This window comes from Enhydra lutris, unplaced genomic scaffold, assembly GCF_002288905.1.
Source record: "Enhydra lutris kenyoni isolate GAN:26980312 unplaced genomic scaffold, ASM228890v2 scaffoldscaffold22, whole genome shotgun sequence".
Taxonomy (NCBI): Eukaryota; Metazoa; Chordata; class Mammalia; order Carnivora; family Mustelidae; genus Enhydra; species Enhydra lutris.
The window spans coordinates 5,768,750-5,788,663 of NW_019154106.1; the positions used below are offsets into that span (position 1 = coordinate 5,768,750).

General features: G+C 46.3%; 2 protein-coding genes across 2 annotated transcripts in view; one reads left to right on the forward strand and one right to left on the reverse strand.

The window, feature by feature from the left end:
• The window catches only part of LOC111149654 (chromosome unknown C11orf80 homolog), a 135,289-nt gene that overhangs the window by 113,884 nt on the left and 1,491 nt on the right, over positions 1-19,914 (reverse strand). Inside the window, exon 2 of the mRNA XM_022506853.1 lies at positions 3,012-3,153. Coding sequence (XP_022362561.1) covers positions 3,012-3,153 — 142 coding nt within the window. The remainder of the gene's footprint in view (positions 1-3,011; positions 3,154-19,914) is intronic.
• LOC111149653 (spectrin beta, non-erythrocytic 2) overlaps positions 19,153-19,914 on the forward strand; it is a 37,315-nt gene continuing 36,553 nt past the window's right edge. The window contains exon 1 of the mRNA XM_022506851.1: positions 19,153-19,399. The gene's annotated coding sequence lies outside the window, so the exon portion shown is untranslated. The remainder of the gene's footprint in view (positions 19,400-19,914) is intronic.

Below are 19,914 nucleotides of genomic sequence, written 5' to 3' on the forward strand. Positions count from 1 at the left end.
CTCATTTGATTTTCATCAGCATTCCCCAAATTTATATGAATACAAACTCCTTCCTCACAACTCCTATAAACATACTGTAGCACACTATGAAAAACACTGCAATAAATAATGTATTAAAGACTTCAGCAATTACTGATGGAAAAACTCTATAGTGATCTCTTCAGTTTCTCATAGACGGGTCATTCGAGCAATAAAATTTGCTCATGTTGTGAGCTGAATTTTGTGCTTCTGAAAGAGATTTTGAAGAACTAAGCCCCAGTACTTGTGAATATGTCTTTATTTGAAACAGGGTCTTCACAAATGTAATCAAATTAAGATGAGGTCATACTGGTTATGGTGGACCTAAATCCAATTGGTGTCCTTCTAAGAAGCCTACATGAAGATACAGACACAGATAAACACAGAGGGAGACTATCCCATGAAGGCAGAGGCAGAGACGAAGTGATACGCCTACAAGCCAACACCAAGATCTTGCTGGCAATCACCAAAGGAAAAGAGAGAGGCATGGAATAGATTCCTTGCTCAGAGTCTCCAGAAGGAACCAACCCTACTTAGACCTTGATTTTAGACTTTTGGTCTCCATACCTGTGAGGGAATAAACTTATTTTATGTTTGTGGTACTTTTTAATAGCAGCCCTAGAAAACTAATACATGGTTTTTCATCATCAGAGATTCCAGACCAAATATACCACTTCATAGTTTCAAGCAAAGATGACAGACTAAGGGGTGCCTGAGTGGCACAGATGGTCAGGCCTCAGACTCTTGGTTTCAGCTCAGGTCATGATTCTGATCAGGGTCATGAGATAGAGCCCTGTTTGGGGCTCCATGCTGGGCATGGAATGGAGCCTGCTTCAGAGTCTCTCTCTCTGCCCTTCCCCAGCTAGCTCTCTAACTCCTGTCTCTAAAATAAAAAAATAAATCTTTAAAAAGATGACAGATTGAACATACCCATTATTTCTACCACCTCCTGAAACTGCAATAAAACAACAGAAGGGGTATTTTTTTAGAGGAATAAACCGACTAGGACAGAGAAGAAACAAAGATGATGATATTTAAATTCTAGAAACTGCAAAGCAGAAGGACAAGTGGGATAGGATTCAGGGGACCTTAGAAATTGAATTATAATCCAAAAAAGAGAAAGGCCAAGAAACAACCCAAATGACGCAACAAAATCCCCCAAAGATTCAGGAATGGTAGAATCAGGAACCTTTGGAATTAGAGGTGGGATGGGAGCTAAAATAAGGAGAGTTAGTTGAAAAAATGAATTTAAGAAGTAGCCAGGTCTTTAGATGCTTTCCTCCACTAGCATTCTAGGGACTGACCCTTCCTAACCTTGGCAGGCGGTGGAGAAAGGGTTATCCTTTGATAAAGACAAAGCATGGGTTTTTGAGTTGAGGACCAAAGTTGTATTAAAAATAACTGGCCTGAATGAACATAAAGACTAAATGCTGAGATACCTCTCTTACCCCTCCATCCTAGAAGATTCACAATCTGGCTTTTTCTCTCTCATAGTGAGAGGCTATGAATTTACACATAGAAAAATCTAGCAGAATGCATATTGAATGTTAATTAGTAATTATCTCAAGGGATGACTAGAAAGTCTCCCTTTCCATAATACATGTGTCTGTAATGTTGGAATGCTTTATGATAAACATGTACCACCCCTCCTTCTACCAAAAAATTATGAAAATTATTACATAAAGATGAGAGACAATAAGACAATAGAAAGGTCCCTATATTTCACATGGTCTGAACAAATCCATTAAGCTCAAAACACCTATGGAATTGGGTTTTTTGCCAAAAGCTACTACTATGGCTCAAGTCCTCCACTTTGAGTGAAATCAACCCTGCTACCTTGGCCAGTTTATTGGATTAGAATCAATTCATAAACTAACACAATCAAATACAGACCAGCATCACCGTAGCTATCTAGCTAACCCAAACTCTATTATGCATGGTGGGAACTCTGTCCAGTCAGAATGGAGTTCATGCACAGTAAGAGCAAACCAACCTATCATGTTTCTCTCAAGGATGTTTACTGCTAGTATCCAAAGAGAAGACAGGGCATTCCAGTTCAGTGACACAATGTCTTGTAGAGTCTAAAGTACTATTCAGTCTCAGCTGGTACTCAGGATGACTCCCCTAAGGCTGATGGGATAATTTCATCCCCAAGTATCCTTCAGTAAACCTAGACAGACATAAAGACATAAAGACACACACACACACACACACACACACACACACACCCCAACAAGTTATTGCTTCAAAAGCTGAAGAAAATTAGTTGTTCCAGGGACCATCACCTTTCCCTCAAGAGTATATGCAGAAATAATGAGGGGATGAGAGCCAAATGGAAGGGGCGCCTGGGTGGCTCAGTGGGTTAAGCCTCTGCCTTCGGCTCCAATCATGTTCTCAGGGTCCTGGGATTGAGCCCCACATTGGGCTCTATGCTCAGCAGGGAGCCTGCTTCCCTCTCTCTCTCTGCCTGCCTCTCTGCCTACTTGCGATCTCTGTCTGTCAAATAAATAAATAAAATATATTTTTTTAAAAGAGTCAAATAGAAAAGGTTTATTTTCAAACTAACTGCAAGTTGGGATTTTTAAGGTATGCACCATTCATCATTATTTCTTCTCCTTTTTCTTTATTTTGGAAGTCTCTCTTCCAACTATCAAAGGCTGGACATGTAAAAGAGGATAAATTTCAATGTAATGTAATTTTGCTATGAAAGAGGAGGTTAAAACCAAGAGCAAGAAGGAGACAGTTTCTAAGAATTCTTAAGCCAGTAAAATTAATTGTCTTCTGATAAGAGTCATTGTACTCACCTTTCCTATATAACACATTTGTAAATCTATCACCAGATACTTGTTACATAATTATTTACTTTTTTAACTATGGAATAACCCTGAAGTAATAACGTGATAAAAGATTTTGACTAACTTAAAATTTTAAGTTAAATATAACAAATCATAACAAGACAAAGAGAGAAAATCAATATTTCTTCATCTACTTACTAGTCGTTACACAATGAAGAGTATTTGCTTGGTGCTTAGAATTTAATGCTTCCATGGAAATCACTAGCTGTCCTTCTAGCAATGCTCCCTTTGATGTTCCTGCTGTTTCACACTTCCAGTGAATTATTAAATATTTCAAAATCTGAAAAGGGCACAATTCAAAGAAAACAAATCTTTAGAAATGAAGGCAATATCAAATTTATGACACAGTTAACAATCTTAATTTCCAAAAAATATTCTTGCTTGCAAAATGTCAGATTTAGATTTTGTTCAGAACAAAACAGTGTGTCTACAGAAGAAATAACTAGGAAAGTGACATAAGAAAGGAGACATAGGAAATTAACACAATGCCCAACAAAACAGGAAATGGAGACAATAAATCGCTTTATTCAAAGGGTAAGTTCATCTGGAAATAATTTGGAAAAATTATGTAGGAGTTTGTTTTTCCTGTTTCTTTTTTTTCTCCCCAAGTAAAAACCAATATGAAGATTATGAATAAGACTGGCATCTAGCTATGAATCATCTTTACCTTTCATTAAATCATCATTTCTGAAGATCAGAATACAAGTTAAGAGCACTGGCTTTGGAGGCAGATGCCTGGCTCGGAATCCCTGATGTGCCATGTGACCTTGGGCAAGTTATTTAACTCCTCTCTACCTCAGCTTCCTCATTTACCAAAATGAAGACAAAACTACCAGGTATGGCTTCTGTGAAATGTAAACAAAATAAGAGCAAAGTGCTTAACACGGTGCTCTGCGTATATAATAGTAAGTGGTTAATAGACATTAGCTTTTATTTCGAATAAGTTCATCTGCAGTGAAGACTGCACACAATGTAAGTTTTAAGGTTTCCAAGATGTCTAGACAAAACAATCTTGATGAGACAAACTTAAAAATACTGTATTTAACTCCATCACTTATGAAAGTACACGCTCACTTCCACACTCAGGTACCATAGGGAAGATTATTACCCCTTTTCTTTTTTTTAAAGATTTTATTTATTTATTTGACAAAGAGACCCAGCAAGAGAGGGAACACAAGCAGGAGAAGTGGGAGAGGGAGAACCAGCTCCCCCCCAACCCCCCCTCCCCCGCCCAGCAGGGAGCCCGAGGCGGGGCTGATCCCAAGACTCTGGGATCATGACCTGAGCCAAAGGCAGACGCTCAACGACTGAGCCACCAGGCGCCCCAACTATCCCTTTTCTTAAAGGCAAACAGATCTCAGTAAGAGACCTTGGAAATGAAGATCCTAATGTGTACCAGAGTTTATAAAAATGGTTTCCAGGCGTTCCTGCAATCTAACCCCTTCCTTCACACACCGTCGGACGCAGCGTGCTCCCCTCTGTTAAGATTTTCCCGCACTGTCTTCACCCGCGAGAGCGCGGTTGGGAAAAAAACACTGGCCGGGGAGTGAGAAGCCCTTGGTTCTAGCCTAGCGTCTGCCGTCTGTAAAATCGAATCCTCCAACTTCCTTTGAGCACAGCGGAGGAGGCAAGAGCGCCGGACGAACTCTCGCGTGCCCTCAGGTCGGCCCCGTCTGGCCTGTGGTTCTGTTCTGCCTCGTTCCCCTTTACAAGACCAGCGCCTGAGAATCGCATCGGTGGCGGCTGCAAGGTGCTGCCCCGGGGGAACCCACGTGGCGCGGCGGCGCCGGGCCTTCCGCCCCACCCCCCCAGGGCAGGAAGGTTCTCGGGCCAGCGGGGTGGTCGGAGCTCCGGGAGGCTTCTGCCCCGGGGCCATCCATCCTCCGACGGCTCGGGGCCCCACCCAGGAAGGCGCCCCACGCCGTGGCGCACCTGCCGGCTGCACGCGACTCTCGCTCCCTCCCACTGCGCCCGCACTGCTCCCGCCTTCCGCCCGCCGCTGCCCATGCGACCTTCGTGCGCGCCCCGTCGGCCCGGGGTTGGGGGGCTCCCCGGTGGTCTCCACGCCCTACCCCGGTCCGCTAACGCCTGGCCAACACTTCAGCCTCCGGGGCCCCGGTTTTCTGGGCTGTCAGGTGGGGCGTCCCCCCAGCTGAGGGACTGTTCCTCCCTGCGCAGGGGCCCCCTCATTCGCTCCTCACAGCCCCGTGTGGGGCCGGCGGGCTTTCACCGAAGCACCTCATTCCCACCTCAGGCACCGCCAGACCCCTCTGCCCAGACTTCGCGGACCCCTCACAAAACCCTTCCCAGAGTGTCCTGTTTTCTCTCCCTCCCCGGCATCACCTCGCAGACTGCCACGGCCGAGCCCTCCATGGCGCGGGGGCAGCAGCAGCAGCAACGCCCACCGCCGGCTGCCCGCCGGGACGTCGACCTCCGCGGGCGCCCACGCCCGGCCGCTCGGCGTTCTTCCCGCCCGCGCGCGCGCGCCCCGCCCACCGGCCCGCCGCGCTTGCGCACTTCGCGTCGCACCGCCCACAGGCTGCGAGCCGCCGGGGCTGGCCAGGAGCTGTGAAGAGGTGCCGGGAGCCGCGAGGGCCCGTGGGTGGGCGGGAGGGCCGGCCGCCGAGCTGGGGAGAACCCGCGGGCGCCGACTGAAGCTCGAGGCGAGCGGGAATGAGGCCAGGCCAAGGCTCTCCTTCCTCCGGAAAGAGACTTTTCCCACGGTCCCGCGGAGGAGCAGCCCTTAGCCGGGAGAAGCTGCTGGGGCTCGGTGCGGGATCCCCAAGCGGGTTCTTGGCTCCTGAGCAGCCTCTCCTCCTGCGGGAGCTGTCCCAAGTGCCCTAGGCCAACCTCTGGTTCCCAGATTAAGCAAATAAAAATACAGGACGGCTAATTAAAATTGAATTTAAGATTTAAAAAAAAGGTTTTTTTAAGCATACATCTATCCCATGAAATATATGGGACGTACGTATACTAAAAAATTATTCGCTCATCTGAAATTCAAAACTGGGCGTCCTGTATTTTATCTGACAACCTGCCCCACGCACGTCCCCAGCCTAATCCCGAGGTGCCTGGCCAGCCCTAGGCAGGACCTGGAAGGGCCCCCGCGGGGGGAATAGGCCCTGCCCCACGTTTGGCTCTGCACTAACTATGCCAACCGCAGGAGCCGGCTTTCTCGGGCTCCAGCTGACAAGACAAGCTCTGGGGTTGTCAGAGTATTCCCAGCTGGAAGGATGGTATTACTCCAGACCAGCTGCTGGACTCTGGGCAGGTTCAGGGAGGGACAAGGTGAGCGGAGCTTGAGCCCAAACTGATAATCTGGCAGCTGGTTCCCAGGCAGCTGAAAGAAACAGATGAGAGAGATTCCTGTGTGGCAAAGAGTTGCCCAAGGAGAAGGGTGGGACAGGGTGTTGGCTGCTGTCCTTCAGGGGAAATTATTCCACCCCAGCTCCAAGAAGCCAGGATTGGGCAGAACAAACGGGGGAGCTGTCAGAATGCCCGTCCAGTATACAGCCTTCCTGCCACTCCAAAGAACATGTCTGCTGAGACCTGAATCTTGGCCAGTCCATGCTCAGCACCACTGACCACCCTCTCCATCTCAGTGGCTCACAGAAGACCTACTGGAGAAAGGTGGCTTTTATTTCTGGAAAATTCATCACAAAACCATCTCAGACTTGATAAGAGAGCTGGCATTTGGGGAATCATTGGAACCTGCCTCTCCCTTTCACTCTCTTCTCTCTCCAGTGTTCCTTTAGGCAAAGGAGTTGCCAAGGAGAAGGGAGCTCACATTTGCTGAGTGACTGCATGTTGTCTGACACCACCGGCTCATTACACAAGTTTTTTCACTCTCACAAGTATCTTGTGAGGTACTTAACTATCTTCACTATATTCACTATCGATCAGTGAGGAACCAAGGCTCTGAGGATGGCTTTTCAAAGCATTTCCCATAAAGAGTCTGGCTCAGCAGGAATTGCCCCACCTTGAGAGTGGCATTGGGAATGAAGGGTGGAGAACAGTTTCCAATGTAGAAGTACTTCACATGAGTTGATTTTCCTGGCTTCCAGACCTTGGCCTTGGAGTGAGCCTCAGGGATGAACCTGCAGTGGAACACCCAGCGCTATCCTAGAATCAGAGGAGGCCTGACAGAGGCCAAGGACACAGTCACCTTCCATACTGGATGTAGGCAGAAGTGAGGAAGGGAACCTTTGATATGAGGGCCTGCCATCAGGACTTCCATAGTATAAACTCTTGCAGTTAGGCAAGCTTTTTTTTTTTTTCTTTTTTAACATAGTCTCCATGCCCAACTTGGGGCTTGAACTCATGACCCTGAGATCAAGAGCCCCACAGTCAACTGATGGGGCTAGTCAGGTGCCCCCTTTAGGCAAGATTTGATGCAGTCTTAACATTTGGTAGGCATTTACTCTGTGCTAGGTGGTCCTCACTTTTTCTTACTTATCTTAAGTAATCCTCCCAACATTGTATGGAAGGTGTTGTCCTTGTTTTATAAAACGTGGAGATGAGGATCCAAGAAGAGCTTGTGTGACAGTGAGTTGTAAATGACAGGGCCAGAATCTGAAACAAACAAGATCTCTTAACACCTCTTTCCACTCCCCTACAGCTACCCAGAACATCTCCCACTTGAATATGATTGCTTGTCTCAGAGTTCTATAGTATGGGAACATTAAGATGACCATGAAAGTCCAGCCCCTCCATTCAAAAACTAAGGAGCCAATGAACTCAGATGCCCTCCTCTACCACAAACTAAGGTTTGAATGAGCCACAGCTCCCAAACCTTCCCTAAGCCATCAGTGGGTGCCCCCATCCTGCTTGGGGTCTAGTAACTAATACACTATTGGGCTCCACATTGTTAAAATTGTTTTTACTCAGACCCCATCCTCAGAGCAATAGAATGTCAGAGTCAGAAGGGGCTGCAGAGGTTATCAATTATCTTAAATAGATGAAGAAATTTGAGGTCCAAAGACGTTAAGTGACCTGCCCAAGGTTAAGGTCACCTTAGTCAACCAGGTCAGCCAAGGAGCTTTTGAAAGCTGCTCTGGACATTTTCAGCCCTGGTGTTCAGGGTCTTATTATCAGTGTCTTCAGGGGGCCAGTTATCCCCAGTCCTTACACTTAGTGCCATATTAATTCTGCTTGTATTCCTCCGCCCATCTCAGTATTTGAAATAGTGTTGCGTGTCTGCTTTGAACATCTTGTTTATTCTGAGAAGAAATCCCCTGTCTGGATACAAGAGACCCCATCTAAAGATTCTGACCCAAACCCAAGGATTTAAGTGGAACCAAGAACATCCTAAGAAATGCTGCCATGAACAGTGACATTTTAGGAACTGCCAAGCTGTCTTTCCCTTTCGAATGTGCCCTCTCTGTGGATATCTTTCCTAGACACCTCTTAGGTCTACCTTGTGCTTAGGCTCCCTTAGAGCATTCTAAGGAGGCCCTGAAGAGATTGACTATAGAAACTCAAGTGGTCTCAAATCCCTGTGGTCTCCCTTATGAGGCTGATGCAAAAGTAAATCCATTTGAGAAGTTTATTTCCCCCTGGGAAACTATTAAAAGAGGCTGTTTCCCATACACGCAATAGGAAAGGGTTAACTGCTTCTCTCGGGTCCTGAGCCAAGTCTGTCCCCCACCAGTTCCCATAACCGGGTTTCCTGAAATGGAGCAGGTCCCAGGTGCCTCTCCACTAATCACATCCTTGGAAATGGGGCCAGGAAGCTCAGATTAGCTCATCCCTTCACCTTCTTGAGGCCTTCTCCACCTGGAGCACAGAATCTGGGGCAGCTTCTCTACTCACCTCCCTCTGCTATCCGGGGTCAGACAGGGATGTTCTCGCAGAGGTATGTTCGGTTGTGGGGGCATTGGTAGCCATAGTGGTGCTGACTTTTGTGCCAATTCTTTGGCTACAGCGTGTGTCCTTCCTTATTCTGAGACTTATGGGGAAAGGCATGACTCTGTCCCAAGACAGTACTAGAGTTTGTATAGCTAGAGTGTTATTTTCCTCACCCCTTTTCCTGATGTTTCCTTCCTCTACTTTTAGAATGACTGTGATACCAGATAGCTTCCTGGTTTTCCTGGTGACAGTCCCCCTGTGTACACAGAGTCTGATTCCTCACCCATCAGTAATAGGTTCCCGGGCCAGCCTGGGAGATTTCATTCCCTCCCTGTTAATGTCTAATTTCTACTCTTCCTAGATAACCAATAAAATCTATATCACACAGCTTGTTCTGCTCTCTAATTGGCTTTTAAGTTTCTCTCTAGGCAGGGTTGGGTTTGTCCCACTAGCTGATGTCCACTGGATAGCAGATATTCTTTGTGGCATAGAAACCTTAGGAATGGAAACAGCAGTAGGATCTGGTCACATATGGCTGAGTAAGTCTATTGGTCCAAAGTGGGGTAACTGGAAAAAAGATTCTTCTTCTAGAAGCCACATTCAAGAGGAACTGACTCCACAAGTTTAGTCTTGGTTCCATCTTTGTCTGGTTCCAGTACTCTAAGGACTTTGCCAGGCATGCCAGTGTATGGAGTCTTTAAAGCTAGTAATACAGAGCCTTGGTGAAGCTGATTTTCCCTTCATCTCCGAAGCTGACTTGATCTCCTCCATTCTAGCTTTAAGGCCACCATCATCTTCTGTTTCTTCAACTTCCCTTCTCACTAGCCAAAAAGAGGCTGTGGGATCAAAAGACTAAAAGGACGAGGATGTCTGAATTCTTTTCCTATTTTACCACTCATTTTCAGTGTTATGTTCTAGTTTTCCTCAACTAAAATAGGAAAATTATCCCAGGAATATAGTTAAAATAACATCTGTGAAACAATTTGAGAGTCTTGGAATCTTTACTTTTTAAAGAGCTTTTAAAAAGATTTTATCCATTTATTTGAGAGAAAGACACACACAGTGAAAGAGGGGACACAAACAGGAGGAGTGGGAGAGTGAGAAGCAGGCTTCCCACTGAGCAGGGAGCCCAATGTGGGACTCAACCCTGGGATCATGACCTGAGCCAAAGGCAGACACTTAACCGACTGAGCCACCCAGGCTCACCTTAAGATATTTTTTTTAATCCTGAAGTAATCTCTCCACCCAACATGGGGCTCTGAACTTATAACCCCAAAATCAAAAGAGTTGCCAACTGAGCCAGCCAGGAGTCCCTATACTCTTTAAATTAGAGGAAATCTTAGAAGTCATTTAATCTGGTATTTCCCAACCAGAGGAGCAATATTTTTTTTTCCAGCTCATTTCCTTTATCCCCATGCCTCCTCTGAACAGCCTCCCTCTGCCTCCTTCCTCAACTCTTGGTATCCAAGGTAGAGAACTGATCTAGTTTGCACAATATATTTTGTGTGCTTAGGGTTGTGAAACACTGCCCTAATTCACCTCCCTGTTTTATGTAATAGTCATTCCAACAGTCCTGACAAGTTGATATCTTGCTTTTACTTGAATATCTTGTGTTGGGAAATTTGCCACCTCAGAAGCAACCCATTCCAGTTTTGGACAGCAGTGGTTTGGTAGGGAGTTTTCCATTATATTGAACTGAAACTCCCCCACTCTATCTTCTACCCGTTGGTCCCAGCTCTGCTCTTTGAAATCACAGAGCAGTCACCTAATCCTTTTAATAAAGGACAGAGGGGAATACCCAGGATTGTTATTGTTAACTTGTCATAGTGGTTCAGACCTGGCCTGAATGATTGTATTACAAATGTCCTGTGCTTTGTACACTAGCTATGTTCCTAATGCATTGTGTAAATCTAGTTGTGTGTGAATCAAATTGTTTTAGACGCACAGAGAAACTGACTGTCTCAAAGAAACCCTGTCATTGCTTCTTTCATAGACTGAAGAATTTTGTTGTAATGCAAAGCTCTTTCCCATTAAACTTTTATGCAAATCTAGATTTCCCTACATGACATTTTACTTAAGGCAAGATTTGCCTGCATACAAAACAAGTAAAATAATGATAATAACAATAGCTAACATTTATTGAGCCCTAATCTGCACCTGAAATACACTAATTTCTCACCACAATTCCTTTAAACTTATCCCCTATTTACAGATGAGGAAACCGAGGCTTAGCGAAGTTACATAACTTATGCAAGATCACGGAATTAGAAAATGATGGACCCAGGTTCCAACAAGGCCATAAAACTCCAGAGTCTTAACCATCGGGAAGTTTCAGATGCCAATAATAATCGAAACGACTGGCTATAGCTGTGTACCTACCTAGCTATTTACCGCACAGTTAGGCTACAATACGGAAAACTGACCTAAGACGTTTCCAGCTTCAAAGATGTACACTAAGTCTACTCATTTTGGGTTCTGGCACCCAAAAATGTACTCTTTGTAGGTTTCCCACACAACTCACATTTCTCAGTGCAATTTGATCAAAGAACTCCAAAGACTTCCCTTCAGCTGTTAGTATGAAGCAGATGCCGTCAAACTTTATTTCCGGCAGATGGGTGTGATCAGACACTTTTTCAAAGGATTTGTGTATTCTCAAGGCTTTGTGGCAGAAGCTTCTTAGGAAAAAGAAGTGCTTCGTTATTGACAGGTAAAGTCAAAGATACTGGCATTGCGGTTGATCCCAGTCTGCTCCTAGACGGGCTGAAATCATTCAAACATGTTTTTAGGTCCAGTTCTTAATTGTATTTAGGGTTGCAAGTTAAAAATAGTTGGGGAGGGATGATCCATAAATAAAATGCTGGTTTGAATTCAAACTGGACGAAGACAAATGGATGTAATACTTCCATGTCCTCAAATCTGTCCCGGTGTCTCCAGTTTAGTCACCAACAGCAGGCACACACAACGTTGCTCAGCTCAGAACGTGCCCCTCAAGGCTCCTAGAACCTCAGACTTTTCTCCACTATATAAGGGAGCTCCAGGTAGTAGTCTGTCCTCTGTGCCCCTCCTCCACCCACCCCAGCATCAGAACACCCGGTTTGACTTGACACTTTATCTTGACTCATCTGCAGACTTTTGCTTTCAAATACATGATCATTCTTTGCAAATCTTGCCCCCAGCTTGTGTTACACAAGCTTCCTGGTCCACAGTCGGCAGGAAATCAGGTCAGTCCTTGTAAGGCACCAGGACTCTCCTTTACAAGTCCACCTTTCTGACCTTTACTTTCTACACCAGGCTTGTTTATAACCTCATGTCATTGACCCAGGTGAGGACACATGCAATTTTCTGTATTTCTTTTTCTTTTTTTAAGATTTTGTTTATTTGAGAGAAAGAAAGAGTGAGAGAGAGAGATCACAGCAAGGAGGAAGGGTAGAGGAGAAGCAGACTCCCCTCTGGGCAGAGAGCCCAATGCAGGACTCGATCCCAGGACTCTAGGATCATGACCTCAGCTGAAGGCAGACACTTAACTGACTGAGCCACCCAGGCACCTAATTCTCTGTATTTCTTTTCTTTTTTTTTTTTTTTTTTAAGATTTTATTTATTTATTTGACAGACAGAGATCAAAAGTAGGCAGAGAGGCAGGCAGAGAGAGAGAGAAGGGGAAGCAGGCTCCCCGCTGCCCAGAGAGCCCAATGTGGGGCTCGATCCCAGGACCCTGGGATCATGACCTGAGTTGAAGGCAGAGGCTTTAACCCACTGAGCCACCCAGGCGCCCCAAATTCTCTGTATTTCTTAACCTACCTCTTCAACCCCCTATTTCTACTAATGGCAGAAAAATAATGAACTTTGCCAATTACAGACAACTCAATCTTTCCAAGTTTTAAACCCAGTCTCTTAGGATTCTCTTTCCTTCTCCCCACAGTGTTCTAGTTGGTGGTTCATATATCATGCTGACATCAGGGAGGGGCATCAAGGTCAAGTGCCATCTTCTGTTTCTCTTGCCTCACTTGATCTTGGCCATTGGACTCCATTGCCACTGCACCTACTACGGTGTTCCCTGGTGGGTGGATTAGAAAGTTACGGTGACTGCTTCATGAGGAGCTCAGTGGCTCCCATCTCAGCCCTTCCTGGTACTACTGAGTCTCCATCTGGCCCCTGGCTTGAGTCATGCAGCCCTCAGCTCAACTGGGAGGCTCACCCCTCCCCCTCCAAAGCAATCCTCAATGGTCACCTGGCTCTCAGCTCACCCTCACACCCCTCTCAGGGGCTGGACACCAAGGAACTTTTCAAATTTCCCCCAACTGTCAAGGAGCCAAGGAGACTCAGGTTTAGGCTGTAGGTAGTGAGGAAATGCAATTTATCTCAGACCTGCTTTACCTACACAGATGGCAGTGTCACTTCCGCCCTGTGGCAGCTGTCCCCTGTTAGCGCAGGGTACTTTGAAATGCTTTGTCTTCTCAGAGTTCTAAGAATGGAATGGAGTATAAGCCTCTTCTGTCTACTGTTGTTTGTGATAAGCACAGAAAACAGGGCCCAAAGGTGCATCTAAACTCTTTTGTTCTTTTTCTAGTCTTTTCCAATGCTGCTCTAGACTCAAAAAGGATTGTATTTCTATGTAGAAGGGAAATTCACATGTCCTTCCCATTTCACCAGATAATGGCATAAATTCTAAGCTGTAGGTTTGTCATATTCTGTCTCTTGATATTTAAAGAGAAACTTCTGAAGGGGAAAAAAAATCCCTCTAGGGGCACCTAGGTGGCTCACTCAGTTAAGCATCTGCTTTAGGCTCAGGTCATGATCCCAGGGCCCTGGGACTGAGGCCCACATCAGACTTCCTGCTCAGTGGGAAGCCTGCTTCACCCTCTCTCTCTATCCCTCCCCCTTGAGGGACATCCCCTCTATGATCAATTTCAAAAGGTCTAGTTAAGAATTCAAAAGCCCAAGTCTTTGACCCTGATCTTTCTATATCATCCCTATGTAGAAGATACTGCTTCTAAAAAGCACTTGCTCCTGCTTAATGATGGAGATAGATTCAAGGTAAAGAAACAGAAAACAGAAAGTGCATTGTTTGATATGAAAACATCTAGTTTTATCATTTTACAACAAGGAATCCCCTTCTCTCCCGAAGTCTTTTATGTCATTCGTCAATATATTGCATAGATATTTACATGTCTGCTCTACTGGGGACACAACTGAGAAATGGATGTCCTCCCTTCTTTCCCAGAGTTCACCATCTAAGAGGGAGCACAATGGGCAGTGCCAATCACAGGGAGTGCTGTCAGAAGGCCCCTGTCCCAGACTTAGAATCCAGAAGTGACACCTAAATTTAGACATAACAGATGAGTAAAATCAAGGTGAATGGAAAAGGAAGAGTTTCCAAAGGGAATACTGTTTTCAAAATCCCACAAACAATGGAAAAACTCAAACAGATTCCTTATGTCTAGGGAACATAGAATATCAAGTGAGGAGTGGTGAGCAATGAGGCTGGAGAGGTAAGCAGCGTGCGTCAACTCTGTTAAGAGCTCTGGACTTTGGGGCTCCTGGGTGGCTCAGTGGGTTAAGGCCTCTGCCTTCGGCTCGGGTCGTGATCCCAGGGTCCTGGGATCAAGCCCCACATCGGGCTCTCTGATCAGCAGGGAGTCTGCTTCCTCCTCTCTCTCTGCATGTCTCTCTGCCTACTTGTGATCTCTGTCTGTCAAATAAATAAAATCTAAAAAAAAAAAAAAAAAAAGAACTCTGGACTTTATCCCAAAGGCACTGGGAAGCCACTGAAGGAGTTTCAGCAGAGGAGTAATCTCTCAGAATTTTGTATTAAAAAGATGCTCTGGCTGCAGATTGGTAGATAAGGGGGCCCAGGAAGAATGCACAGAATGAAGAAAGGGCCTAGAGTGAACCACAACCACCAATGGCAACAACACAATTAAGTGACAAGCGGAAAGGAACTCACAAGAGGAACAAAGGAGGGACCACAGGAATTGAAGGAAATCCAGGAGTGTGGCAACCCTAAACCAAAGGAAGAAAATTTCAAGAAGCAGGCATAATTGAAGTCAACCACTGCCAAGAGGAACAGTAACTGGAAATTAACACTGGATTTAGCAAGAGGACTAATGATGACTTTGTTGAAAGCAGCTGCAGAGGAATAGAAGTTATACTGCATTGGACTAAACCAATTGCATCAGTGTCCATCCATCTCCTTCACTCACCATCTGGCCCTGCACTGATGTCTTCCAGATGTTTATCATAAGTCCAGGGCCCCTTTGAGCTGCACACCCAGATACCACTGACTACTTAGAATGTCCACTTGATTAGTTCAAAGGTATCTCAAACCCAGCAGGTTCCAAGACCTACTACACTCCCCCCACCCAAACCTGGTCGTCTCCCAGTGTGCTTCATCTCAGTAAATGGTACCTCCAGTCTTCCAGCTGCACGATCTATCCATGACAACTCTCTCCCCACCGTGTGTCTAAGCCTTCATCACCTCTTGTCAATTCTTCCTACCTATGTGTTCCTCTATCTCCACTGCCAGCATTCACATTCAAGCTACCATCTTCTCTCTCATCTAAACCACAGTGGTAGCCTCCTCACTGGTTTTTCACGTCAATGGGCGCACCCCTCCATTCCCCACACAGCAGCTGGAATCATCTTTTTAAAATACATAGTTGATCGCTTCACTTCTTTGCTTCAAATCCTCCAATAGTTCCCCCAGGCTCCAAAGCTGAAAACCAAAATTCTTTAAATGACCTGGAAAGTCCTGCATGTTCTAGCCCTTGCACATTTTCCCAGCCCGGATTTACCACACATTCCCTCTTGCCCTCCCACTGTCCTTCTCTCCATTTACTACACGTACCACGCATCTTGCTGCTTCGGGTTTGGCATTCACATGCTCTGCGTCTCTGTAGCTAAGAACATGGTTCAAGTGTCAGACGTCTGGGTTAAAAATCCTAGCTTTACCCCATCCTGGCTAACTGACCCTGGGCAAGACACTTCATCTCTCTATGCTTCCGTTTTTTCTTCTGTGAAATGAGGTTAATACTTAGCTGTCAGAGTTTTTACAAGAATGAAATGAAATTACGTGCATAAAGCGTTAAAAATGCAGTCCCCAATTAGAGTTAGTTACCATTACAATTTTCCCCATTCTCAGCCTAGTTAACCCTTCTCTTATTTCAAATCTCAGCTCAAATGATCTGGGGGAGGTCTCCCTTCACACTCCCCCCAACCAGATTATGACTCTCTGTTAGACTCTCACCTAGCATCCTGAAACTTTCTTTCATAAAACTTTGTGATTATATATCTCAAGGGTTATTTTATCAATGTCTGTCAACCCTCCCAGAATATAAGCTCCAAGAAGATAGAGACTGTCCATGTTACTCATCATTAGATCTCCCAGAACCCAGCACAGTGCCTGACACATAAGCTAGGCAGTTTTTTTGTTTGTCTGTTTAAGATCTATTTATTTATTTGAGACAGAGCACATGAGAGGGAAGGGCAGAGGGAGAGAGAGAATCTCAAGCAGACTCTGTGGAGTGTGGAGCCTGAAACGGGGCTTGATCCCAGGACCTGGAGATCATGACCTAAGTGGAAACCAAGAGTTGGACCCCCAACCGACTATGCCACCCAAGCGCCCCTAAGCCAAATTGTTTTTTTTTTAATATTTTATTTATTTATTTATTTGACAGACAGAGATCACAAGTAGGCAGAGAGGCAGGCAGGGGAGGAAGGGGAAGCAGGCTCTGGGATCCCAGGATCATGAGCCGAAGGCAGAGGCTTTAACCCACTGAGCCACCCAGGTGCTCCAAGCCAAATTGTTTTTAAATGAATGTTGTGGGGGTGGGTGGGCACCTGGGTGGCTCAGTGGGTTGAAGCCTTCGGCTCAGGTCATGATCTCAGGGTTCTGGGGTGGAGCCCCTCATCAGGCTCTCTGCTCAGCAGGGAACCTGCTTCCCCCTCTCTCTCTGCCTGCCTCTCTGCCTACTTGTGATCTCTGTCTGTCAAATAAATAAATAAAATCTTTAAAAAAAAATAAATGAATGTTCGGTTAAAGGGGAGGCAAGGTAGTGGAGCCAATGCATTCAAATCACCCAAGAAGATCGTGGTCATAAAGAGTAAGGGAAAGACTTGCAGGAGGCTCAGGATCTCTCACTCGTTAAAACTTGAGCATGTTCACATGCTGATGGGAAGGAGCCCAAAGAGAGGGAACTCACCAGAATGACTAGATGCCATGAGACTGCAGGAGGGAATGGCACTTCGTGCAGAAGCCAGAAGAATCAGTCTCAGACAGGAGAGACACCTTTTCCATGGTACAGGAATGAGAGATGAACATTCGGCTAGGTCTGTCTGTTTGGTGGCAGGAAGTGTTACCAGACCTTTCCATGAATCTTGGTAACTTAAGTAGCAAATCTGGATTCTCAGAGAAGCTCAGCACAGTTGGTCGAATTCATTCCATTCACTTTTGCAACTCACCTAAAAAGGAAGCCGACTTTGTCCCTTCATCATTGACTATGCTGATGCACTACAGAGCAAAATAACAAGTTTCCAAAGCAACTGAAACTAGCGATCTCAGTGTTCGCTTTTTTGAGCCTGCTTCCTCCCCAAACTGGGAAATAGTATGGTAAAAGGATAACGTGGTTAAAACCGGCTCATGCCGGTTGAGGGCTTACTGTGTGCCAGGAGCTGTTCTTGTTTATCTGCATTAACTCATCTGATCCCTACCTTGTGATACCATTTTGCAGGTAAGGAGACTGAATCCCAGAGAGTTTAAGTAATTTGCTTGAGGTCAATAGCAAGTAGGTGGCAAAACCACTTTTAAGCCCAAAGAGTCTGACTCTAAAATTGATGCCTTTAACCGCTCTGTTATACTCTCTCTAGCAGAAGGGAAAGAACGTATTAGGGATCAGAAGACCTGACGTCTCCACCATGAACTAACTCTGAACTTGGGCATTCACAAGGTGTCTGAACATCAGTTTGCTGAATGATAATGTTTACCCTACAAGGCTTTTCAAAGGACTATGAAATGCTAAAAATGGGAAATACTATAGAAAAGATCTTATTAGTATGCTGCCCATAAGACCTAATATCCTTGTCTTCTAACTGGGTCACAATCCAATAGCTTTTTTCAGACCCTTGGTTCCCATACCAGCATAGCAGGTGTCCTGGCTCCATTGGCAGATCAGCTGATTCTCATCCCAACAGCTTTAATATCCCAGACCAAGTCTCCTTGATGACCAAAAACACACCTCATTGCCCCCTTCCCCCTGAACTCTCTCGTATCCTTGGGAATGGTTGCAGCTTATGCCCTCACTTCTTTGATTCCAGTGACTGTTAAAAAACAAGTAATAGGGGCGCCTGGGTGGCTCAGTGGGTTGAGCCTCTGCCTTCGGCTCCCGTCATGATCTCGGGGTCCTGGGATCGAGCCCTGTATCAGGCTCTCTGCTCGGCAGGGATCCTGCTTTCCCCCCCCCCCCATCTGCCTGCCTCTCTGCCTACTTGTGATCTCTCTCTGTCAAATAAATAAATAAAAATCTTTAAATAAAAAAAAGTAATAAATAGCAGTTGTAGCTACTGGTGAGGCACATCCCAGTTTCAGTTCGGTGGTGGAATCACTGTTCCAGTTGAGTGGTGGAATCAGACTATCAGAGCTAGAAGAGAGCTTCAGGGTCATCTTTTAGTACAACCCCCTGATACGCCTCCCGACCCATTTTATAGTCTAGGAAAACCAAGGCCAGGTAGGTGAGAAATGATACAACCAGAGAGGATTGGTAGCAGGGCTGTTTTTTTTTTTCCTTGAAAATGTTTTCAAATAAGTTTAAAACAATTTCACCTTGCCAAAATCGTAACTGTAAAGTACTTCAGTCACTTACAGGTCTGTTTCACTAGGTGTACCTTTTCGGAAAGGAGCAAAATCCTACAACTCCGTTACCCGTAAATAAATAAAACCTTAAACCCAATAATTCATGCCAAGCCCATTCTTCACGTTGCCCTTACTTGGCCATTTCAGGCATTTTCCCTGTGGAAACAGGCCCACATCCTCAGGGACAGAATAATCTAATGGTTAAATTCTGCTTGCTCTGTACAAAACCCAATCTATTATTACTAGTTCATCTCTGAGTTTAGTCTCCTAGACTGGAAGAACAGTACCTACCTCTTAGAGCTGGAGTGTGGAGTTGGGGGGTGGGGGGGTGGGGGTCACATGGGATAATGCACTTTTAATACCCAGCTGGCACTTTATAACTTTATTATTATTTGGGCATAATTCTTTTCTCTCTCAAGCAGATAGATAGCAATTCACCTTGCTTAACGACCTAAGACCTTCGACCACTCAGATGCTACTAAACCAAGGAGAAACCCAGCTGTGCCAGGCCTAGAAATGTCCATCCCCACCCCCACTCCCTTTTAAGACAGTGAGTAGGCCGGAATTCTCCTGGTTGATAAATGAGAAGAGCTGAGAAGGAGCAGAGAGAAGCTGCGGGGATGACTGTTCCGAGAATCTGATCGGCGAGCAGGCGAATCTCCGCCACGGAGACCATGGAGACGCTTTGGGAAAGAGAGCCGGCCTACCTGCCTGAAGGAGGATGCTCAGGAGAGGGGATGGAGGAGAGGATTGCTTAAAGGGAGATGAACTGGAGGTGCCCAGAGAGAATTTGAAAAGGAAAACGGAGGCTGAATTTTGGGAAACCTTCCGGGCGGTGAGTGCAGTGAAAGGAAGGGTTGCGTGTCTCAGGGATACAGGTTTTGGAGGAAAGGAGGAGTAGGGACAAAGGTGGGGGTCCTCAAACTGCGGATCCCGAGCCCCGCCAGCTGTGGGGGGTACCCAGATGGCCCAGGGTTGACCGGAAGGCGGCATTATGGGGAGCACCCACACGGAAGGTGGCGGGGGTCGGGAGCCGGCCGTAGAGCGGCCGCCGTGGTCGCCCCGGGGAAGGTCAGCGACCCCGGGGCCGGGGAACTGTGCGGACAACCGAGAGGGGCCGCGGTTACCATGGCGCCGGGCGGGGAGGGGGTGATTCGGGCCCCGCCCCGAGCCCCGCGGGGCCGCCAGCTCCAGATGGTCCCGGGCCTCCCGCGGGAGCCGGCGGCCTGCGGCAGGGGGGAGGCTATTGTCCTCCTTCCGCGGCGCCGCAGTCCCGCCGCTCGCGCCCGCGCGCCGCCACGCGCCCCGCCGCCGCCGGCCCCGCGCGCCCCCCGCGCCGCTCGCGCCCCG